Consider the following 22,421-nt stretch of genomic DNA (forward strand, 5'->3'; position numbering starts at 1 on the left):
AGCTATCTTATCTATCTATCTTATCTATCTATCTATCTATCTATCTATCTATCTATCTATCTATCTATCTATCTATCTATTTCTGGTCCTGGTGAGGGAATTGTAATGCTCCTTGCTCTCTGTTGTTACTTATGGATTCTCCTTCTACTGTTATCACCTAGCAATGTCTTATCTTTTGATGTTTCACTCCATCTATTTTTGTCACTCTGTACAGATCCTGTAACTGTAAGCTAACTCTACCAACTCTCAAGACATTTTCCCTCCATTCTCAATGAGCTCAATGCTTAGCTTAAAATCTCCCTGTCTACCCTAATTTTTTCCTTTATACTAAAGAATACACAGCAAATATATTCTGGGTTCTTCAGTCTTCTTAACTCTTGTGACTACTTCTTCTATTCTACCTCAGCCATATATAGGAATGGTCACAACCTTAACTTTACCATCTCTTCCCTACAAATATGCCATTTCTATAATTAAGAATTCTGATAATTCCTTTATCTGATCATCATTTCCTGTTATTTTAATCATCTTTGCCTATGCCATATTATTTGTTCTCACAGTGGATGGGCCACCAATCCATTTACCCTACAATACTTTCCTCAGCTATTGTCCCTGCTCTAACCCTGTTTTTCCTTCCCTATCTAAACCATTAGTGACCCAGTTCAACTCTACACTGTCCCACTTTCACATCTCTGCTGTTTCCTTGTCTGTCATGACTCATATCTTGGTAACCCCCAACCTAAATTATTCCCATCATCCATTCCCTATTATCTTTGTGGTTTACTACAAATACCTTTATTGGGTATTCGAAGCTCTTCAAAAACTGGCCTTTTAAAATATTTCCAGTCTTCTTATGCACCAGTTATTTCACACATTTTGTAATTTGACCATAATAGTCTGCCTGCTGCTTTTTACATACAATGTCTTTTTCCCTGGCCATCCATCATTCTTGGAATATACTTCCCTCTCATCTTCACTTCTTTTTTCCTTCTAGAATTTTTTTCCTTCAAGATTCAACCTTCTACCAGGACATCTCCCCAGTTGCCATTACCCTTGCTCCAAAATGACTTTGTATTTAATGACTTTATTCATTTGTATTTATTCCTTCTTATAGTTATTCTCTATACTTATATATGTACTTCTTGTCTTCCTCATTAGACTGTAAGATCCTTGAGAACAGAGATTGTTCCAGTCATTTTCTTTGAGTCTCCAGCTCCTAGTATTGTGCCTGGAATTTAACATTTGTTTAGTAAATGGTAGTTGATTGATTGCATCTCAGATGGATGAAGTGAGATAAGAATGACTATTGAACTGATAGTATAGAATATAGAAACTGTTCAGAAATGAACCTGTTAACCCTAAAACCACTTTTTCATGACTCTCCATGGTTTACAGGCTTTTTAGAAATCACATGACATAGTGTGGTTATACTGAGAGCATTTTTTTCTGCTTTTCTCAAATGATGCATGTAACTTGGAACCAATAATGTAACCATTTCATACTTGCAAAAGTAGAAGCATGCTTATCTGCTGCTGTATGCATGTAGGTGAAGCCTGTGGCATGACTAAGAAAGAAAAAAAAGGAACATTTACATCAATAACTCCTAAATCTACAAGTCCCTAATAATCTCCCTGCAGCTTTTATCACACATTGTTAACTACTTGCTGGATATTTCTTCCCATGTGTCTCCTAAGCATCTCAAACTCAGTGCTACCCAAAATAAAGCTCATTTCCTTCTCTTCCTGAACCTGCCCCTCCTCCATACATCTCTTTTTCTGTTGAGGGCACTATCATTCTCCTACTTGCTAGGGATGTGACTGCAGTCATCAATGGCTCTTCCCTTTCTGCCATCCCATACATCTGACCAGTTGCTCAATATTGTTACTTCCCTTCCCCCCTTGACATGATCACCACCCTGATGTAGGCCCCTCTCTCCTCTAGAACAGTGGTACACAAAGTTTTTTGATCACACACCCCATTAGTAAAAAACAATAACCACAAAACAAAACCCCAAATCCCAAACTTTTGAGCATTTGCTCATTTTTTTACTCATTTAGCTAATGAATTATGTACATATATGTTAGACTGTGAAACGTTTGCACTAAGAGCTTAAACTAAAATAGGAATGAAAAATGTGATATAAAGATGAAATAAGATTAAAAATAATTTTAAAGTGTTATGAATGGTACAAAACTCCTTTTTCTTCTAATGAACTAACTTTTGATAAGTTAATAATAACAATAATAACTTTTAAAATGAGATATGATTGAAAATGTGTCCACATTTTTGAAAATCGTGGCTTAACACTTTGTTAAAGCAAATAATTTGAAGGTCTGGTTCTAAGTTCAGACTGTTTCCACACTTGGTTTTGATGACTGTCACAGCTAAAAAGATAACTTGGAAAAATACGCAGACCAAATGAAAGAAGCACATTAACTTCTTTTAATTACAATTCACTAACTAGGCAAAGGTTTTTATCAAAAAATTTTTAGCAAATTTCTAACTACTTTTATGCCAGTCAGTGACTTTTGAAAACTAATTTAAAAAATATTTTCAAATGAGTTCAAAACCCAGTAAGAATCCTTTGATTTCAGTGTAGATTAGGAAATTATCCTCAGTGACACATCTTTTTGACTTAAGGTCTAGGCAATGGGGGTTAAGTGACTTGCCCAGGGTCACACAGCTAGGATGTATCTGAGGTCAGATTTGAACCCAGGACCTCTCTCTCTCTCTCTCTCTCTCTCTCTCTCTCTCTCTCTCTCTCTCTCTCTCTCTCTGTCTGTCTGGTTCTCAATTCACTGAGCCATCTTAATGTCCATTATGATAAAAATTAATCATGAAGATTAAACTTAAAAGCGTGTCTTGAAAACATTTTTCTTCTCTGGAGAGCTAGTTGTTGAATAGCCTTGACATAGCTCTCTTGTTCTGATGTTGGTCATACTTTTCTTTCTCATTCAGAAACCTGAGGGAAGTTTAGGAGGCTGGGTGCTAATATCCTATTGATTTTCTGTCTGAAAATCTTTCCATTATACCATGCTTCCTCTTGCCATAGCCCCATTTTCTGTATTCTAGTCTGAGTCTGAGACTAACAAAGCTGATAGGAAAATTTAGCACCAAAATGAGCTGCATTAGACTGGAAAATTTGATGGATGGACAGCTCAGGTTAATAGATATTAGTTTAATGCCACAAAAATGCTATCACCAATGCATCTAAATCCTAGTTCCCAATAACGAGGGAGTTAGATAGTGTAGTGGGTAGATCACTGAGCTCGGAATTAGGAATATCTGAGCTCAAATATGGTCTTAGACTCTTCCTAGGTGTATGACCCTGGGCAACTCCTTTAGCCTCAATTTGTCTCTGTTTCCTCAACTGTAAAATGATGACAATCCTAGCCCTACCTTTTCAAAGTTGTTATGAGGATCACAAGACAATATTCATTAAGGGTTTGGCATGATGCCTAGAACATAGTACATACTACATAAATGCTTATTCTCCTCTTCCCATCTCTCAAAGAGCTATGGTGAGTCAGAATGATAAATATGGAGTCGGGGTGTAGTTTCGGCTTTTCCAGAGTAAACTTAATTGGTTTGACAATCAGACTTCTTCCCTTTTAGTTTAAATGATAGCCCCCAATGATTTTTTTTGTTTGCAAATACTACTTTCCTCATAGGGTTGTGAAGAAAGTGCCTTTTAAGCTGTACCCAAGGGAATGTGAATTGTTCTAATGCTGTGCAGATAGGATTCCAGTGCCAGTCTTACCTTTTACATAATTCTTACATAGGATGAGCAGATCACGATCAGTATGGTTAAGGCAATTATTTGAAGAAAACAGGCAAAACTCTATTTTTCACTTAAAGCTTTTTGAAAATGTGTTTTAATCTGAATTATTCAAATTAACCTCCATTATTAGCTTTACTTAGCCAGTGGAGACCTGGCTTAAATTTACTTATTCTTGGGTCTCTATTGTTGAAGAAAGCTCGAAGGAATTGCAGGGACTGTGTCAAAGCAATCTAAGCCACTCCTTTGATGGTATTTTTTATCCAGTTAAGGTGTTCCTTTGTAAGACGAGTGTAAACACCAGGTCCTTGGGGAACCCCACATTTTCCAGGAAGACCAAAGGAAGTGATTCCTACAAAATTGTCTTTGCATATCAAAGGACCACCAGAATCCCCCTGAAAAAAAAGATATGTAATGGGAGGGAAATCAACATTAAACATTAGTTGAAATAGAAAAAAAGGTTTGAGATTAAAAAAATAATGTCTTCAGTTTGTACTTAGGCAAAGTAGGAGTTAATGCTTTTTATTTTAAATCCTTACCTTCCACCTATTGGTTCTAAGGCATAAGAATGGTAAAGGCTAGGCAATGACGGTTAAGTGACTTGCCCAGGATCACACAACTAGGAAGTGTCAGAAGCCATCTTTGAACCTAGGACCACCCATCTTTAGGCCTAGTTTTCAATCCACTGAGCTACCCAGCTGCCCTGGAGTTAATGCTTAATAAATACTGTTGTGTTAGGTAATATTTGAAAAATCTTAAATTTTATTATTCAATTTCTTTCTGAATCATTGAAAGTGGGAACAAAAATTCTAACTAAGCAGCTGATAACTCTTTTTCTACATTATATCTGAAGTTAATCAGAATCTTTTCTTTTTGAAAATAGATAATTTCTATAAATGGGAAATTTAATAATTGACTTAAAAGCAATATTTTTATATCAAAGGGCTAATTAGTCAAATATATCTGAGAGATTGAGACTAAAATCCAAGAAAAATGTTTTGGTGGTTTAAGCTCTTTATGTATTATTCTCCACCAAAAACCAAAACAAAACAAATTTAATCCTCCCAACCTCCAATCAAAATCAGAGCCAAACCAGACCAGGAACCCAACCTCAACTCCAATACTGGCCAAACGAAAATTTCAGAACAAATATCAGTTTTCATTTGGATTAGAAAATCCTAAACTACCAGTAGTATGTTAAGATGTATTCTAGAATCAGAGGACCTCAGTTCAAATCTCATCTCTGATATAATCAATAAGACCTTGCCCAAGTCACTTCAGTTTTCTCATCTGTAAAATGGGCATAATAACACTGACCTTCTTGGATCAAGTGAGATAATATTTGTAAAGCACTTAGCACAGTGTCTGGCACATAGTTAATGTTATATCTATATGCTAGTTATTATTATCATTATTATAGCACCTGGCAATACTAGGCTTTATATAAATGCTAGCTATTATTCTCAATCTGAACTGGAACTAAAATCTGACTGTCTTCAGAAGAATGTGGTGGTTACTGGGAAGGAACTTGTGTGATCCTCAAAAATGATAGCACTCCTGCAGAAGGAAGTTACCATTTATGTAAATGTTCTGCCCACCTTCTGGCATAGTTAAGCAGAGCTGGCTCGCCATATTGGAAGGTGGCATAGGGAAGCGGTCAATTTGGGGCCATTGAAGAGGTATGATTAAACACACCTCCTTTACAGGCTTGTCATAGTGGCAAAAATTCACAGGCTTTTATTCATTAAGAGTTAGCTCAGTGGAATGAGAGTCAGGCCTAGAGACAGGAGGTCCTAGGTTCAAACCTGGCCTCAGCCACTTCCCAGCTGTGTGACCCTGGGCAAGTCACTTGACCCCCATTGCCCACCCTTACCAATCTTCCACCTATGAGACAATACACCGAAGTACAAGGGTTTAAAAAAAAAAGAGTTAATAATGGTAAAAATTGGGTGAAAATTCTGCCAGTAATGTTAATGTGTGTGGCTGTAGGCAACTCCCAACCCTTCTGGTCTTTAGTTTCCTTATCTGTAAAATGAGGGACTTGGACTAAAGGTTTCTGAGGTTCCTTCCAGATGTATGATTCTATGCATTAATTGGCAGGTGTTTTTGAGAAATAGGGCTCAAGAATTAGGACACAAGGTTGAGTTGGATTGAATAGATTGGCTCAGTGGATTGAGAACTAGCTCTAGAGAAGGGAAGTCCTGGGTGAAAATGTGACAAACACTTCCTAGCTGTGTGACTTTGGGCGAGTCACTTAAGTCCCTTCTTTCTTAGAACCAATATAAAGTATTGATTCTAAGACGGAGGAAGGAAGGGGTTTGGAAAAAAAAGATGAGGACACAGGATAGGTAAGTTTTGATGAGTGACAGAGGGAGCTGGAGGACTTGGGGAATAAGGTGTGAGGTTCTACCCCTTTGGGGGTGTTACTATGTGACCAGGACACATGAGGAATAAAGAGTGCTAAAGGATGTGCTTGGGGCATGAGAAAAGGAAGCTGGCTGGGGCTGACCAGCTCCATCTGTTTCCCTGTCTCTAGTGGCCAGGCACCCACATTTGTCTCTCTGCTTTTCTTTCCTCACACTCTTTTTCTTTTTTAAGGAGAGTTTCTTCCTGTTTCCAGAGTATGCTGGCAGTCAAATTCTCTTTATTTTTTTTAAACCCTTACCTTCCATCTTGGAGTCAATATAGTGTATTGGCTCCAAGGCAGAAGAATGGTAAGGGTAGGCAATGGGGGTCATGTGACTTGCCCAGGGTCACACAGCTGGTATCCTCACATTCTTTTTTTCAGGTCTCCCTGGCAAGAATCTCCTTTTAGAAAAGCAAACCATCCCAGCACACTTCCTATTCATTCTACCCATGATTCTGTTTCCCCAACAGAATACTCAAACTTGTTCTTTTACTTACGTTACAAGAATCTTTTCCACCCTTGAGATTTCCAGCACAAATCATGTCCAGTCCAATAACAGGATCAAAATTGTAATGATGTTTGTCATTGCAGATTTTTCTGTCAATAACAGTGACATTGACTTCTCTCAGAGTCTCTGACTGCGTCTTTTTTGTATTGTTTATTTGTCCCCATCCTGCAACTTTGCAAATGGTGCCCGGTTTGATGTCTTTTGCATTTTGGGGCAGCTTCAATGTTTTTACTGCTTTCGTAATCTTCACTTTATCAGTCAGCTATTGATAATAAATGTAAGCAGTTATATTATTAGGACAGGATAGTAAAATAATGCCCTTTTTGTTGTCAATAAAATATATTAAAATTAGAAATCCAGAGAGAGCTGAGCACACACACCAGAGACCAGAAGCCCCGTGGATCTGTGTGTGTGTGTATCTATGAGTGTATGAAAAACCTTGCTTTTCACTTTCTTCCCAACAATTCATCCCCCAACCCAAAATATTCCCTTCAACCCCAGGGGGTGGCCAGGGAAAGATGTGGCAAAAGCCTGTGGTCTGAGTGTTGGCAGCCAAAGAGAGGGGAGCAACCTGACCAGTGCTGGCATTGGAAGATGGTTCTTAAACCAAGATTTCTGGAATAATATCAAGTTCCAGGACCAAGGATCAAGCATAAGAAGGCTGAGGCTAGAAGAATAGGAGATGTGACCCAAAGCAGAAGAATAAAACCTGGACTTTACTAATAAAAACCTTTCTCCTCCAGAACTTCTCTCTCGCCTCCCCATTGATATGGGAAGCATTCTAGTGCTGAACTTCAATTCTTCACACCCCAGTCTTCTTCCAGTCCCTGCTCTTTCTTATATTTTCCTTCTCTCCATGAACTGTTCTTTCCATCCCTAATGAACTGGGGGAGGGTGAGATATCTCGGGGAATTCCTGTAGGGTGTCTCGGGGTCTTTTTCCCTTTGCAACTCTACCTCCTTCCCTTCTTTCCCTTGTCTGTCTTGAGCTGAAGTTAGTCTTTGGGGCTTCTTTTTTGGAGCTGCTCTGACTGGGAGACTTTGATGACTTGTGGCAGGCATCTTGGGTGCCAACAACATCAACTCATTCTCAAACTTTCTGTCTCCAAAGACGCAGAGACAAAGAAACATGGCAGGGGATGGGGATGGGAATCCTCTGCCCCTTGGTCTATTAATGACCCCAGCAGGGGCTTCTGTTTCACCTCCTCTTCTCTTTTATTCTGCGATAAAAGCTGGATTTGGAATCTAAACTCTCTCTCAAAAAAATGACCTTAGTCTCCAACAGTCAAGGGGTCTAATCATACATTCATTCACCCTCTAGAGTGGGGAAGTCCAAATCCTTAGAGCAATACTATAAGACTGGAGGTTGGTATGAGTCCCAGGGATAGAAAGTGGCAGCAATGATTAAATTGTAACGGGCTTTTGGAAATACAATGTATTTTCTGAATTCCTATAGGAGTGAAATGAAAGTTGCCTTGTATGAAACCCCAAAGGAACTTATAGAATTGATAGATCTTCTGGCTTTAATGAAAGTCCATGAAGCCAATGAAATTTCAGTGTGAGGGGGCATGGCATAATAGATAGAGCTCTGGGTTTGAAGTCAGGAAGATATGAGTCCCTCTGACACTCATAAGCTAGATCCTCAAAACAAACCTGGGAAGTAGAGTTTATTATTATTTCCATTTTAAGATGAGGGAACTGAAATGGATGGAGGTTAAGTGACTTGTCCAAGGTCACATAGCTAGTGTGTGAGGCCGTATTTGAACTCAGGACTTCCTGACTTTAGGTCCAACACTCTATCTACCCGCCACCTACCTACCTCTGAGGGAATGTCTGCCTCTGACATGTGTTTTTACCCTAAGGTAACTATTCTTCAGTCCCTGGGGAGGGACTCTTCCTTCTCCCCACTTTCCTTATTCCCAATACCTGCTGTATTATATCTCTAGGAGAATTAGGAAAAGGGTCTAAGTTCTTGATAAAAGCTCCTTTTTACAGACTGGCATATTATGTTTCCTCCTTTAAAGGTATAGAGCCTCTGAAAAACTTGCCCCGTATCTCAGGGAATGAGTCAGTTTACCTTGGGGCAGCCCCTGCCCAGGAAACTTGTGGACCAGGAGGCACCAAAGAATAGCTCCAAAACAAGCAGTTCAATTTGTGGGGAGCCCCAGTCACAGCAACATAATTAGGAGAGGTCTTTTCTCCTCACATAGGGTCAACAGGTACTATTTATAGCAAAGGTTCTTAACCTTTTTTTGTGTCCTGGACCTCTTTGGCAGTCTGGCAAAGTTTATGAACCCCTTTTCTTAATCATTTTTTTCAATGCACAGAATAAAATATTTAGAATTATAAAGAAAACCAATTACATTGAAGTAAAGAACCATTCCCCACCCCTTATCCAATGACCCCTTGAAGGGTGTTTGACTTAGGAGATATTTCAAAAATCCATCACCTTGTAAATTTATCACAAAGATCAGGAAAGACCCTTGACCGACTCCCTATAGTCATAAGACCATTGCATGATGTGGTGACTAATTTTTCACAGGTCTCTATTTAAAAGAGAAGAAAATGGAAATTGCGTACCTGAAGAAGTTTAAGATCACCTGAATGGGTGCTTGGGACCCAGCATGGGTAGGGAATGTGTTGCTTGATAGTCTTAATCTGTTGTTCTGGCTCTGCTTTTTTACTTGAGTGAGCTCCAAGAATGACCTTAGATGATGCTTTTCTGAACCAGATATGACGTAGTTAGTGTCTGATAATTCCAGTTAGCTGCTACTTATGCCATTTTACCAATCTAGCTATGTCCACTGCGTGTAAAGATGTGCATTGCTGAAATACTCTATCTGTGTATATAGATCACATAAGGATGAAAAATACTTGGGAAGTATTCTATATATCTATATGTCCAAAATACAAGTAATATATAATAATAAACTATAAAGATTTATATATTTAGGTAAATATAAAATATATGCTTATATAATGTATAATTATACATAATTATATAAATATAAAAAGATATAATAATTTAAGAATACTCTATAAAAGGCATTATGATTATTCATCTCATTTTCATCCTTTTTTTGATGAAGTTCAGATAGAAATGATCCTAAGATAAGCAACATTTAACATTTAATTAATATTTAATGTTCTCTGGACTATTGCACAAATGACTAAAATAGCTAGGGTTTTTGGTAATTGAATTAGGTATTAGTACACAGGTTCATCTTAGTAGTAGAAAGAGTAGTATGGGGGCAGCTGAGTGGCTCAGTGGATTGAGAGCCAGGCCTAAGAGATGGAAGGTCCTTGGTTTGAATCTGGCCTCAGACACTTCCTAGCTGTGTGACCCTGGGCAAGTCACTTGACCCCATTGCTTAGCCCTTACCGCTCTTCTGCCTTTGAACCAATCCACAGTATTAATTCTAAGATGGAAAGTAAGGGTTTAAAAAAAGAAATAGTAATATTTATCTGGATAGCACTATAATATATTATCTCTCTTCCACTGTCTCATCATGGTGTAAAAGGGACCTTGGATTCTAAGACCTTATGCCAGTAGAACAAGCCTTAAGTTGGTTCGGCCAAGTAGAAAAGCTTTGAGTATGGATCTAATGAAGGCTGAATCTATCTCTGAAGACAGAATTTAAGTCAGCAAAGTTTGGGGAGACTCTCTCTAGGGATGGTCCCTGTGAGGAATCTAGCTATGAGAACTCATTAAACTTTTGGTAAGGTATTGGAGGAGTCAGGATTTAGGTAAACACAATACTTATCAATGAGTTTAGAGTCCATTCCTTAAAAATAATTACTACTTATGGAGTGCTGAAGGTTTGCAAAGCACCTTACAAGGTATTAAATTATCTCATTTGAGCCTCAGAAAAATCTTGTGAGATAGGTGTTATTATGACCTCCATTTTACAGAAGAGGAAACAGCTTGAGAGAGGTTAAATGACTTCCCATTGTTACACAGTTAAGTGTCAGAACTAATGAGTCTTCCTGGTTCATAGTTTAGCCTTCAACCACCTAATTACTTTTCCTTGTAGAGCATGTTGTTGTCATTCAGTTGTATCTGACTCTTCATGACTCCATTTGGGGTTTTCTTGGCAAAGATGCTGCAGTGGCTTTCCATTTCCTTCAGCTCATTTTACAGATGAGGAAATTGAGGCAAACAGGATTAAGTGATTTGCTCAGCTACTAAATGTCTGGGGCCAAATTTGAACTCATATCCTCCTAACTTCAGATTCAGGGCTCTATCCACTATGCAACCTAGCTGCCCTAACAGAAAGGATTAAATAGCTGCCCTGATATTGAGCTCAGTAGTATTCTCTGCCCTTACTAATGGTCGTGTAGTGGTTTATCACCCTTGCTGAGGGAGATGCCTTGACATTTTGCAGAGATTGTGTAATGCTAGCTTCAAAGCCCATTTGTATGAGACTCCTCCAGGATGGAGATTAATGACTTCAATGGCTCCATCTCCACTTGGGGCGGGGGTAGAGAAACAAGCCGATAAGAGCTTGGGAGAAGAGGGATCCAAATCTTTTGATTTTCAGCTTCCAGGAAGAAGACATTTAATTGTAGACTTTCTTCAGTTTCCTGAAGAATGAGAAAGACTCAGCAAAGAAGCTGACATGGAGAGGATCCCAAGCACTTCAGTCATGTTCAGGGATCTGAAGAGACTCTGGAACCATGTGCCATCTTCTTTCTCAAGCTCTAGGCAATTCTGCCTCTTATGCCAGCATGGGAGCATTGAAGTTATTCGTCTCCCTCAAAGAGGAGTCTTCTTTTTTTCCTAAACTTTTAATTTTTCCAGATATGCCATAAAAGCCATAATAGCAACCTATTTAACATTGAGGTTTCCCACTGTTAGTGTTTTCTTCTATCAGTCAGAAGCCACTTCTCTGCTCTTTCTACCCATTGCTTTACTTTCCTTTTAATCTGCATGGAGAATCAAGACATTTGGAGTAGAATTAATTAAAAAAAATTTTAAGGAGGTAAAGTGCTTACGTATTACAATGAGCTGCAGTTATCACCCAATTTTCTTTGATGAGAGCTCCTCCACAGAAGTCATTTTTATTATGAATTAAGGCCATATAGGGTCTCGAATGAGGAAATACTTCATTACCCCCAATGATATCCACACAAGAATCTGTTTTAAGACAAATCAAGAAAAAGAGTCAATTCAAATCACAAGCTGTCTCCATTGCCAATTTTTTCCTCTTTGGAAGGGATGTATGGAAGAGAACTTTTTTTTTTCACTCTTAGAAATGCTACATTTAAGCATTTTCACCTGGAAAGGAGGACCTACCTCCATTTCACTCACAAAGACCATGATGATTTTGAAGTTCTTTATGGGAGGGAGTGTATAAGAAGAGTAAGTTTCAGGTTGGAGTTATGAAAAATCACTGACCTACTAAGATATGGAGAACTAGAGGACAAATAGATAAAATTGGACCAAAACAAGTTTGAGGTCATTTTGGGAGCATAAGTGGTATTTGTATGGAGCCCCCCAGAGTATCCCAGAGTAGGATCTTGATGTATGGGCTAGTTTTGAGGGCCAGAGTTCCTTCCTGCCCACGGCCCTGGTGAAGTCTCTTAATGAAATGGACACGAGCAGCCCTTTAGTCAGAATTTTCCCTCCAAGTCTCTGACCTGTTATGTGATTTCCTTTGTTGATAGTGCTTTGCATCTTGCAATTTCTCATTTTTGTTGTTATTGTTCAGTCTTTTCAATCATGCTCAACTCTTCATGACTCCACTTGGAGTTTTCTTGGCAAAGATATTGGAGTTTTTCACCATTTCCCTCTCTAGTTTATTTTACAGATAAGGAAACTGAGGCAGGCAGTTTAAGTGGCTTGCCCAGGATCACACAGTTAATGTGTCTGAGGCTATGCTGGAACTCAGGAAGATGAATCTTTCTGACTCCAGCCGGATATTCTAGCCACTGTGCCACCTGGTTGCCATACTAGCACAGAGTTGGCTTGTGGACCATGCTAAGGGGTATTAGGATCACCAGCTCACAAGATTCACATCAAACCACCTCCACCACCCCTCCTTGTCCCAGAGCCTTAGAAATGGATATCAGGGTCCTGCACCCTCTGCCAGAGGCAAATCTGAGGGAGAAGGGTGGGCTTGAAGGTCATCAAAGATACAGCCACTAAGAGGCATCTTCTTCGACAGAAACCTGAGTACATAAAGCATCTGGTTTTATATCCCTTAGCAAAGGAACTCCTGCTATGGGGAAACCCCTTCTACCAACAGAGATCCCAACCTGTCTACTACTAAGCAGGTGAGTTCTGAGACACAGACATATTAAATGACTCACCCAAGGTTATACAACTAGTATTTCAGAGATTGGAAAGCCAAGCTTTCCTGATTTAAGTTCAGTATTCACTATACAAATCACTCAACAAACATTTATAAATTTTAGGAACTATGCTAGGTGCCAGAGTTCTAAATACATAGAATTGAAACAATTTCTGCTCTTAAGGAGTCTACACTCTAGCTTTGATACCAGTATATATTTCTGTCATACAGAGAAATCATTGCTCTGGTTTCAGTCCTTTCAGCTGTATTCTGTTCTCTGCAACCCCACTTGGAGTCTTCCTAACAAAGATACTGGAGGGGTTTGTCATTTCCTTCTCCAGATCATTTTGCAAATGAGAAAACTGAGGCAGTCAGGATTCACTGACTTGTCCAGGATCATACAGCCAATAAGTATCTGCGGCCAGATTTGAACTCAGGAAGAAGACTCCCAGTCTGGTGCCACTCTGTTGCCCTAGAGAAATCTTACTTAAACCTTTTGTTCCAAACCCTCAAAAGCACAACCTGGAGAAAAAAAATTCCCTAAAGGTGCACTGAAACAGAATTAAAAATAGTCAAATCAGGAGAACCTCTCTTCCCTCAAGATCCCTAGATGCCTCTAGTTCAATTGCTCTGCTGTGATGAGATCTTGCCTAGAACTTTCTAAGAAAAATAGTTTTGCCTTATAGTATTCCAATTTATAATAAAAACACATCAAAGAATCTGAAGGTTCTTCCCATTTTTATCAATTTTACAAACAGCCTTAGAGTGAAAGAGAAAGATTCCTAAGAGCTATGATCTCTCCAACATAAAGTTAGGGACTGGATATGTGAAAGAATGGTTCTAAGGATTTCCCTTTGCCATTGCAAGATGGGCATCTTCTCTACAACTTAATAGACTTAGAATGGTGCCCAAGGTTGTCACTTGACTGGCTTTCAATAGTGTCCTTATTGGCCAATTTAAAGCTTGAAACCCACATGTATTTCTCTTGCTTATCTGAGGAGGAGGAGGTAATGTCAGGGGCTTTAGCAGATTCTTTTTTTTTTTTTTCAGCTAGAATGATGACTTTTCTTTCTAAAATAGAAACATGCATTTAGTTGTCAAGAAAGAATTCTAAAAATGTAAAAGTCCTGCAAGCTATGATAACTTCTCCTCTTCTTCTGGCAGAAATAATATCAAGATAACCTCCCGCACATTTAAGGACTGGGATGGAAATAGGCAGAAGCGGTCTTACCTCCAGGAATTAGCAGTAGGAATGTGACACCAGAGAGCAAGGAGACAAAGGATAACAGAGGGATGTCCATATTGGCTCTCACCTGCCTACTGCTCAGAGTCTTTTTGAGCACTGATGCTCTCTAATATATACTGAATAAATAAGAGGAGGATGTGGTTTTCTTTCACTCCTCTCCCCCCACATATTTTTTCCCCTCTTGAAAGACTGGTGTTAGGAAACAAATCATAGGCAACCATAAGCAACAACAATGATCAATCTTAGCAGCCGCCTGGCATAAATTTGCCAGCAATGGGATGATAACACATAGGCTCAGGATGGAAGGAGGGGAGAGGACACCCTTTAAGTCAGAATACTACACACAATTGTTCACTAGCATTGCTGATGTGACTCTTTTTTTTAAGGTAAAAAAAGATACCAAGAGTATCTTGGAATGATATTTTAAGAAGTATGATTTTAACTGGGAAAGGAAGATATTTTGAGATCCAATAAATGTAGACTAGAAAAAGTATATGAAAAGTCAATCATCAGAGGGAAGCTGGGTGGCTCAGTAGATTGATGGGGCCAGGTCAAGAGATGGGGCATTCTGGGTTCAAATCTGGTCTCAGACTCTTCCTGGCTGTGTGACCCTGGGCAAGTCACTTAACCCCCCATTGCCTAGCCCATTCTGCTCTTCTGCCTTGGAACCAATACCCAGTATTGATTCTAAGATGGAAGGTAAGGGTTTAAGAAAAAAAAAGAAAGAAAAGTCAGTCATCAACCAGATTTCTTATTATCCCTCTCAGGGAAATGTAAAGATGGATTGATGTGTCAACTCTAAGTGGAAGAATATTCCTACTAATCCCAAGGCTGACTCTTGGTTGCTCTCCTTTTTCTGGAGAATGAGTTAGATGTTTTCTTGTCTGGAGGGGCTGGAGAAGAGTGAATGGATTAGATCAGAGGCTCTTGACCTTTGATCTTTTGGCATTCTGGTGAAGCCTTTGGACCTCTGCCCAGTGTAATCTAGGCTTCAAATCTGAGATGTCTTGGGTGTTGCTGCTTAGGTATGATTCAGATTAGTGGAAAGAATGATAACTCCACTCTGCATGCCCATGAGAGCTTTGGAAAGGAGAGATGTTCATTATTTCCTGCTTCAAGAGAGGATATGCATTGCTCTAGACTCTGGGACCAACTTTGGGGAGTGAGAGAAAAAAAAGACTGGAAAGAGGAGGTATCTCAACATGTCTCTAATTTCCAGTTTACCTCCAGAGAGATTTTGGGGAATTTCCCCTTGGGCAATATGAGGGCCCCTCTCTGTTGAGCTATCTAGTTCATTCATTCTATGTATACTCTTTTTTTTTTAAACCCTTGCCTTTCACCTTAGAATCAATACTGCATTTTGGTTCTAAGGCAGAAGAGTGGTAAGGGCTAGGTGGTGGGAGTTAAGTGACTTGCCCAGGATCATACAGGTAGGAAGTGTCTGAGGTCATATTTGAACCCAGGACCTCTCATCTCTGGGCCTGGCTCTTAATTCACTGAGCTACCCAGCTGCCCCTTTTTCTGGTATATTCTAATCTTTACAATATCTCTGATTTCTGTTTTCTATCAACTTGGATAAATGAATTGACTAATTATTCACTATTAGTGATGCTTTTTCATGTAACTGTTATTTGGTGGGAAGGAATCGGGCCTGTGGATGTAAGATTAGTTTAAGTCAGTGATAGGCAAACTTATTAAAGAAGGACCAAAGGAAAGGAAATGCTCTTCTGTCTTTTTTTTAAACCCTTAACTTCTGTGTATTGGCTCATAGGTGGAAGAGTGGTAAGGGTGGGCAATGGGGGTCAAGTGACTTGCCCAGGGTCACACAGCTGGGAAGTGTCTGAGGTCATGCTCTTCTGTCTTCTAAGGCAACTCTTTCCAAGTTTCATTGTATTATATCCTATTCACTGTATTCATCAGATTAGGAATAATGTCATGCAGCTGGATAGAACATTTCAGGGACACCCCCCCCCTCCCTAATCTGGCCCGTGGGGCCGAAGTTTGCCCAGCACTGGTGTAAGTAATCTCTTTCAAGCAGAATGATCAGAAAAGTGGCTTGGTTGTTAAAAATAAAATCATACCTTTAGACCAGCAATATTTGAGAGAGGGCAGAGAGTATTATTTTAGTCTAATATCACCCTCTCTCAAAGGAGAACAGAATGGTCAGTCTCATGGTTTTTCTCTGGTTCTTCTCCAGGCAGGATTCAAAGTCTCTCTGGGAGGGGAGTGGGAAAGACTTTATATTTCCAGATCTACATCTCTATTTAACAAAATCATCTAGCTCATAGCTCATATATATATTTCTTTTGTCAAAATGATGTTTGGTTGGGAATGTGGAGGGAGAGAGGGAGATACCTGGGAACTTTAATGTAACAAACAAACAGATAAATAAAAGTTTTAAAAATCACCTGTGTGTGCATACACACACACACACACAAATATATATATATATATATACATATATATATATAAAACTCCCTGTGATTTGTATTTAGAAACCCATGTGTATAAACACATCTTACGCATATGCCCTGCATCAGAATAATGCTTTTGAGTGCATAAAATAACACAGAATTGTTGAGAAAACAAATTTTGTTGCTAAATAATTATCAAAGTATCAAAAAACAAGTTCATAAAGTTCTTAAGTTAAGAACACCTAGGCAAAATGGATTCTTTTTTTATCTATCCATTCATTTATTTAATGCCAATGCATTGAATATTTCATACACATTAGAGGGACAGAAGCATTATGATGACATGATAGAGACTGGATCTGTGATTTAACTGATGGAAGGAACCTTCAAATGAAGGAGTCCATCTATGAATGCAGGCCAGCTTCTTCTCTGGAAATATCAGGCTTAGAGAATTCCCTACAAGATGGAAAGATTGACTTGCCCAAAGTCCCACAGTGAGCATGTGTCAAGAGACAGAAGTAGAACCCTGGTTCTAAGACCAGCTTTCTGTCCATTCTACCCCTGATAAATGAAAATTATAAAGCACTTTACTATTTACATGGAGCCTTCTTCACAACAACTTGGTGATGTAGGTAATGCAGATATTATTCTTATTTTAGAAATGAGAAGATTGAGACTTAGAGGGATTCAAAGATTTATCCTAAGTTTTAGGACTAGGAAGTTGCAAGGTCAGAAGTAAACTCAGGTCAGTCATCTGATCCCGAAACCAGCAGAATGGATTCTTGATGCCATTTGAGTCTGTTTTTTTTTTTTTTTTTAAAGTTGAATGTTTGTGAAACTTCAGAAATCTCTCCAACTGTTGCAAAACTTAAGAATCTTAGAGGATTTTTCCCCTTAAAGAAAAACAAGTAGAAGAAGGAATGTTTAAAGAATGAGAGAGGAAACCAGATTTTGCCACTTCTGTTCAAGTCAAGGAAAAATTTTTTCTAAGAACTATTGGCTTCAATTTTTGAGGGACATTAATTATTTTCTAATCTTTTAGAAACAAATTTAGTTTTTTTTATCTGACACAGGGAGGTGGGATGCACCTGAACACTAAACAGACACTTTTATGTCTCATTAAACTGTTCAGTGAAGAATTCATTCAAACATAAACTGGCTGCTGACCTCAGACTTTATAGTTACTTCTTAGAAATCATGATTGACAACTTTAAGTGTGACTATGTGACTAGCTTGAGATACGTGGTCTGCTTTCCCCACAACTTAGAGATATGTCAAGGTTTCTCACAATAAAAGAAATGGAACCCTTTGTTGCTGGTTTTGGTGGGGAGCCTGGTGGGTAATTTTAATGTAGACTGGAGCACAAAAAATAAGATTGGTTAACATACGGTAACTGAAAAACCCTCAAAGGAAGAGTTGGTCGTTTTGTTTCTTTTATTATTACTGTCGTCACTCTGGCTGTTTTTATAATAAATCTCAAAGAACGGAACTACCACTGGGTCCACAAGGCCTGAGTCATCAGATAGCTCACTCCCTGTTCTGCACCCAAGCATGTAGTTTGGATAGGGCTTACTCTTAGGGAGCTTGTCCCTTAAAAAGGGTTGGGGGCTAGGCTCTTTGACATAGGAGGCTCACATGTGCACACTTAATAGGAATGAACTTAAAATACAATTTTCAGTGACTTAATTTATAACAACTGTTACAACTGCTGGGTGGCTGATACTTAAGCCTCATCAGAACCAAAAGTGGATTTGGGGTCTTCTAATTTGGCATTTATATTTCATCTTTCTGAAGGGGCTCCAACAATTTCTGATACAGGAAAGAAAGTAAAATGGCCAAGCTCAAATTAATGAATAAAAACCATTTATTTAAGCACTTACTTTATTTGCCAGCCTTTTGTGTTAAGCGCTGGGGATACAAATATAAGTAAACCACATACTCCCTGCCCTTAAGGATCTTATTATATGATAGAGTGAAGATTATATATTGAGGGGAACGATGGTGTGTTTTGGAGTGGCAAATCAGAGAACGATGACTGGAGTAATAGGGCAATTGATTGAGATAGCCTTTCCAGGAATGGTAGTGTTGATCTGATTGCTGTTCTAGTTAGAGTTGGAAAGGGGGTGGTTGGTGAATGAGATTGGCAACATGGCACAGGGAAGTCTGGGAAGTGTCATGGCGGCCTGAGAATGGGTAACACTCACCGATCAAAGCCATGGTATTCAGGGAGGAGATCTTTAATTTCAAAAAGAAATGGAGGCTGAAGAGCAACTCTGGTCAGGGACAGAGTCTTCTCCAAAGTTCCCCCTCCCACATCCAGTTCAAATTTACTGGGACCCAGGATATGGAGACCTCTCAACTCACAGGGTCAATTCCAAGTCTATAGATATCTGTCCCCAAAATAACATTTGATTATATACTCAAGCATAGAAACATAAGGCAGAGAAGACAGCTGGGAGTCTGGGGGAAAAGCTCATCTAGCTGAGGTCATTTTCCACTGGAAAGGAGGAGGAAAGAATTTGCCTCTTCTCTGATACCCTTGCAGAGGGCATCTAGAGACAAGGTGCCCTACCTGTCCCCTAGGAAGTGAGAGGCAGAACTGAAAGCTGTCTCTTCTAATAGATAGACATGCCCATATCAAGGCAGCTGTGAAGAGCCTGGGAGAAGCAGCTGCAATTAGTTAAATGGTAAGAAAAGTGTGAATAAGGAAGGGATTTTGGATGTATTTGTGCATATGTAAGTGTATGTATATATATAGACATATATATGTGTGTTTGTGTGTGTTTATATATGTGTGTGTGTCTATTCACATATATAAAAATTTGAATATACAACATTATATATATTATTATATATTATATAAAATTATATTATATATTTAAATTATGTTACATATTATATAAAAATTTTAATAGAAAACATCTTATGATCTCCCACTTCCCTGAGCCAAAATGATTATATAAGCAAATATTTCTTCTCTCTTGGAATTAGTAGAAAATTGTGATAAGAAAAGTTAAAAAAAGAAAAATTTCTGTTTTTGTTTTTTTTTAAAACCCTTACCTTCCAACTTAGAATCACTACTGCATATTGGTTCCAAGGCAGAAGAGTGGTAAGGGCTGGGCACGGAGGGTAGAGTGATTTGCCTACGGACACACAGCTAGGAAGTGTCTGAGGCCAGATTTCCCTGGCTCCAGACCTGGCTCTCTATCCAGTGAGCTACCTAACTGCCTTCTTTCTGTCTGTATATGAAAAATACTTCTTAAAATTTAAAATATATTTCATGTCTTATGCTCTTAGTTCCTTCATTTCCCGATACTGTATATCACTCTCCCTATGCCTTTCCAAAGAGCCATCCCTTATAACAATGAATAAAAGAAAAAAGGGCCCAGAAAGCAGCCCAGCAAAACTGGCCAGGGCATATACTGAATCTGATAATTCATACTGTATTCCCCCTTGGTGCTGTCCTCTGCAAAGAAAGGAAGAACCTTTTCCCTTCTTTTTTTGAGATCAATTTTAATGATTATAATTTCATTTTTTTTGTCTTTCCATTTTCCTTGTTGTGTGTGTATGTTGTTCTCCTGGTTTTGCTCACTTTATTCTCTGTCAGTTTCTTAGGTTTCTCATAATTCTCTGAATTCTTTGTTGTTTATTGTTTCTCATGATGGATTAATATTTCCCTCACATTCATGTACTACAATTTATTTAACTATTCTCCAATTGATGAATATCTACTTTGTTTCTACTTTTTTGATATTGGGAAAATCATAGTTATGTATATCTTATTGTTTCTCCCATCACAACAGGCATAAGGTTCCTTTATAACACCTACACAGCAACCGCTCCAGTAGAAGCTCTCATTTCCTCACACCTGGGCTGTGGCAATAGCTTGCCTCATCTCTCTCCATCCAATTTCCGTTCTCTCCTCAGATGTTGAAGTGTTTTTCCTAAAACACAGGTTAAAGCACATCACTTCTTTACCAGATATCCAGCCTGAGATAGCTAAAAGGCAGTTGGAGATGCTATCTTGGAGGTTAGCAGAAAAATTGGGGCAGGAAAGGTAGATTTGAGAATCATTAGTCTGGAGATTGTAATTAAAGCCATGGGAGCTGATGAGATCACCAAATAAAGTAGAATAGAGGGAGAAGTCCCTGGATAAAACCTGGAGAAATATCTACAGTGAGAGGATGTGATCTGTAAGAGGATTCATCAAAGGAGACTGAGGAGCAGTTACAGAGGTGAGAGGAAAAGCAGGCCAGAGTGATATCCCAAAAACCCAGAAAGAAGAAAGTATAAAGGAAAAGAGAGTGATGAATAGTATCAAAGTCTGTAGAAGTCAATGAGAATGACAAATGAGAAAAAGGCCATAGGATTTTCAACAGAGGGGACAATGTGTTTGAGGACAGGGTGGAATGGGCTCACTTGAACAAGTAGAGGGGTTGGTTGTGGTGTCAGGACCCTCAAATTAAACTTTTCCTAAAGCCTCTTATTTTCTTAAATTGTCATGTTTCCCAGGCCCAAACCTAGCGACTAAGCATAACTCACACAATCAAGATGTGTTGTGAGCTTGGCATAACAACAGTCCTTTACACACATACAATCAGGGTGAAGTATGTTGCTGTCACTCTGTTACTGACAAAACCATAGACCAGACGCATGGGTCAATTCAGACCCACCATGTGAGCTTTGAGTGATGGAAAACACCAGCAGGAACCACATCCCAGCCAATGTGGCTCTGTCATGAATAGACTCTCAATCACCAAACAAAATGAATTGTCCTGCTCTTTGATGCTAGACAAGCTCTGATTGGTCACTAAACACATTTTACCATTGTTCTAACTATACCTTCTTTGTCTTATCCCAACTATATGGATCCAGGTTATACCTTGGCACTTTGGGTTAGACTTGGGTTGAGTCTATCCTCTTTGATTTTTCCTTACCATTCAACAGAATAAAACCTTAAAGCATCTGAAGGGTACTTCGGGTTATTTTCATGTCCCAATTGAGTGAGTAGGCTACATAAGGAGTAAGACCATCTCATTAGGTGAGACAGGGATAAAGGAGGAGATAGGAGCAGAAGGCGCCTTAGTAATAGAAGATGAGGAAGAAGGGAGAAGAGGGAGTTCATGGTGAATGACTTAAATTTTTTTCTCCAAAATATGAGACAAGGTTTGGGAGAGTTGGGAAAAGGGAGACATGGGAGGCTTGAGAATGATGAAAAAGTTTGGAAGAGTTCCTGTGGAGAGTGGGATAGTGAGTGGATAAGGGATGTATAGCAGAACAGCCTAGCAGCAGTGAGAGCCCAGTTGAGGTTATGTAACAAATTTGTAGTGGATCCAGTCAGAATGGTTGTGTGATTTTCTCCATCTTTGTCCAGAAGCTCCTGGGTAGGTATGAAGGTGATGAAGGCTGGGGGGCATGACTGGGTAAAATTGGTGATATGATAAGGGAGTAAGAACTCAAGAAAGGAGGAAGGTTATGTAAGAGAAGACAGAGAAAGGTAAAAAGCCAATAGATCATGGTCAGATAAAGGGATTTCAGAATTCTTGTACTTGGAGTGTTAAAATCATTATCTGGGATAAGATGGATGCCACCTTGACTGACAAGGATGGCAGTTGAGAATTTAGAATGTTCCCAGATGCCCTGAGCCAGGGGCAAAAGTTGATTGGCTCCACCCTATAAATACCCCCTAGGAACAACAGTTGAGGTATCAGAACTCAGAGCTGAGACTTGAGCAAACATCTCTTGGAGCAAGAATTGGGACAGAGGGAGGTGAAGG

General features: G+C 39.0%; 1 protein-coding gene across 1 annotated transcript in view; it reads right to left on the reverse strand.

The window, feature by feature from the left end:
• Positions 1-3,961: 3,961 nt before the first annotated feature.
• The window catches only part of GZMA (granzyme A), a 110,526-nt gene continuing 92,066 nt past the window's right edge, over positions 3,962-22,421 (reverse strand). Inside the window, exons 4-8 of the mRNA XM_044681110.1 lie at positions 14,217-14,337; positions 11,688-11,829; positions 9,273-9,414; positions 6,683-6,955; positions 3,962-4,173 (exon numbers count right to left, since the gene is read on the reverse strand). Of these exons, the coding sequence (XP_044537045.1) occupies positions 4,012-4,173; positions 6,683-6,955; positions 9,273-9,414; positions 11,688-11,829; positions 14,217-14,337 (840 nt within the window). The 3' untranslated portion in view covers positions 3,962-4,011. The remainder of the gene's footprint in view (positions 4,174-6,682; positions 6,956-9,272; positions 9,415-11,687; positions 11,830-14,216; positions 14,338-22,421) is intronic.

This window comes from Gracilinanus agilis, chromosome 1, assembly GCF_016433145.1.
Source record: "Gracilinanus agilis isolate LMUSP501 chromosome 1, AgileGrace, whole genome shotgun sequence".
In the NCBI taxonomy this organism is placed as follows: Eukaryota; Metazoa; Chordata; class Mammalia; order Didelphimorphia; family Didelphidae; genus Gracilinanus; species Gracilinanus agilis.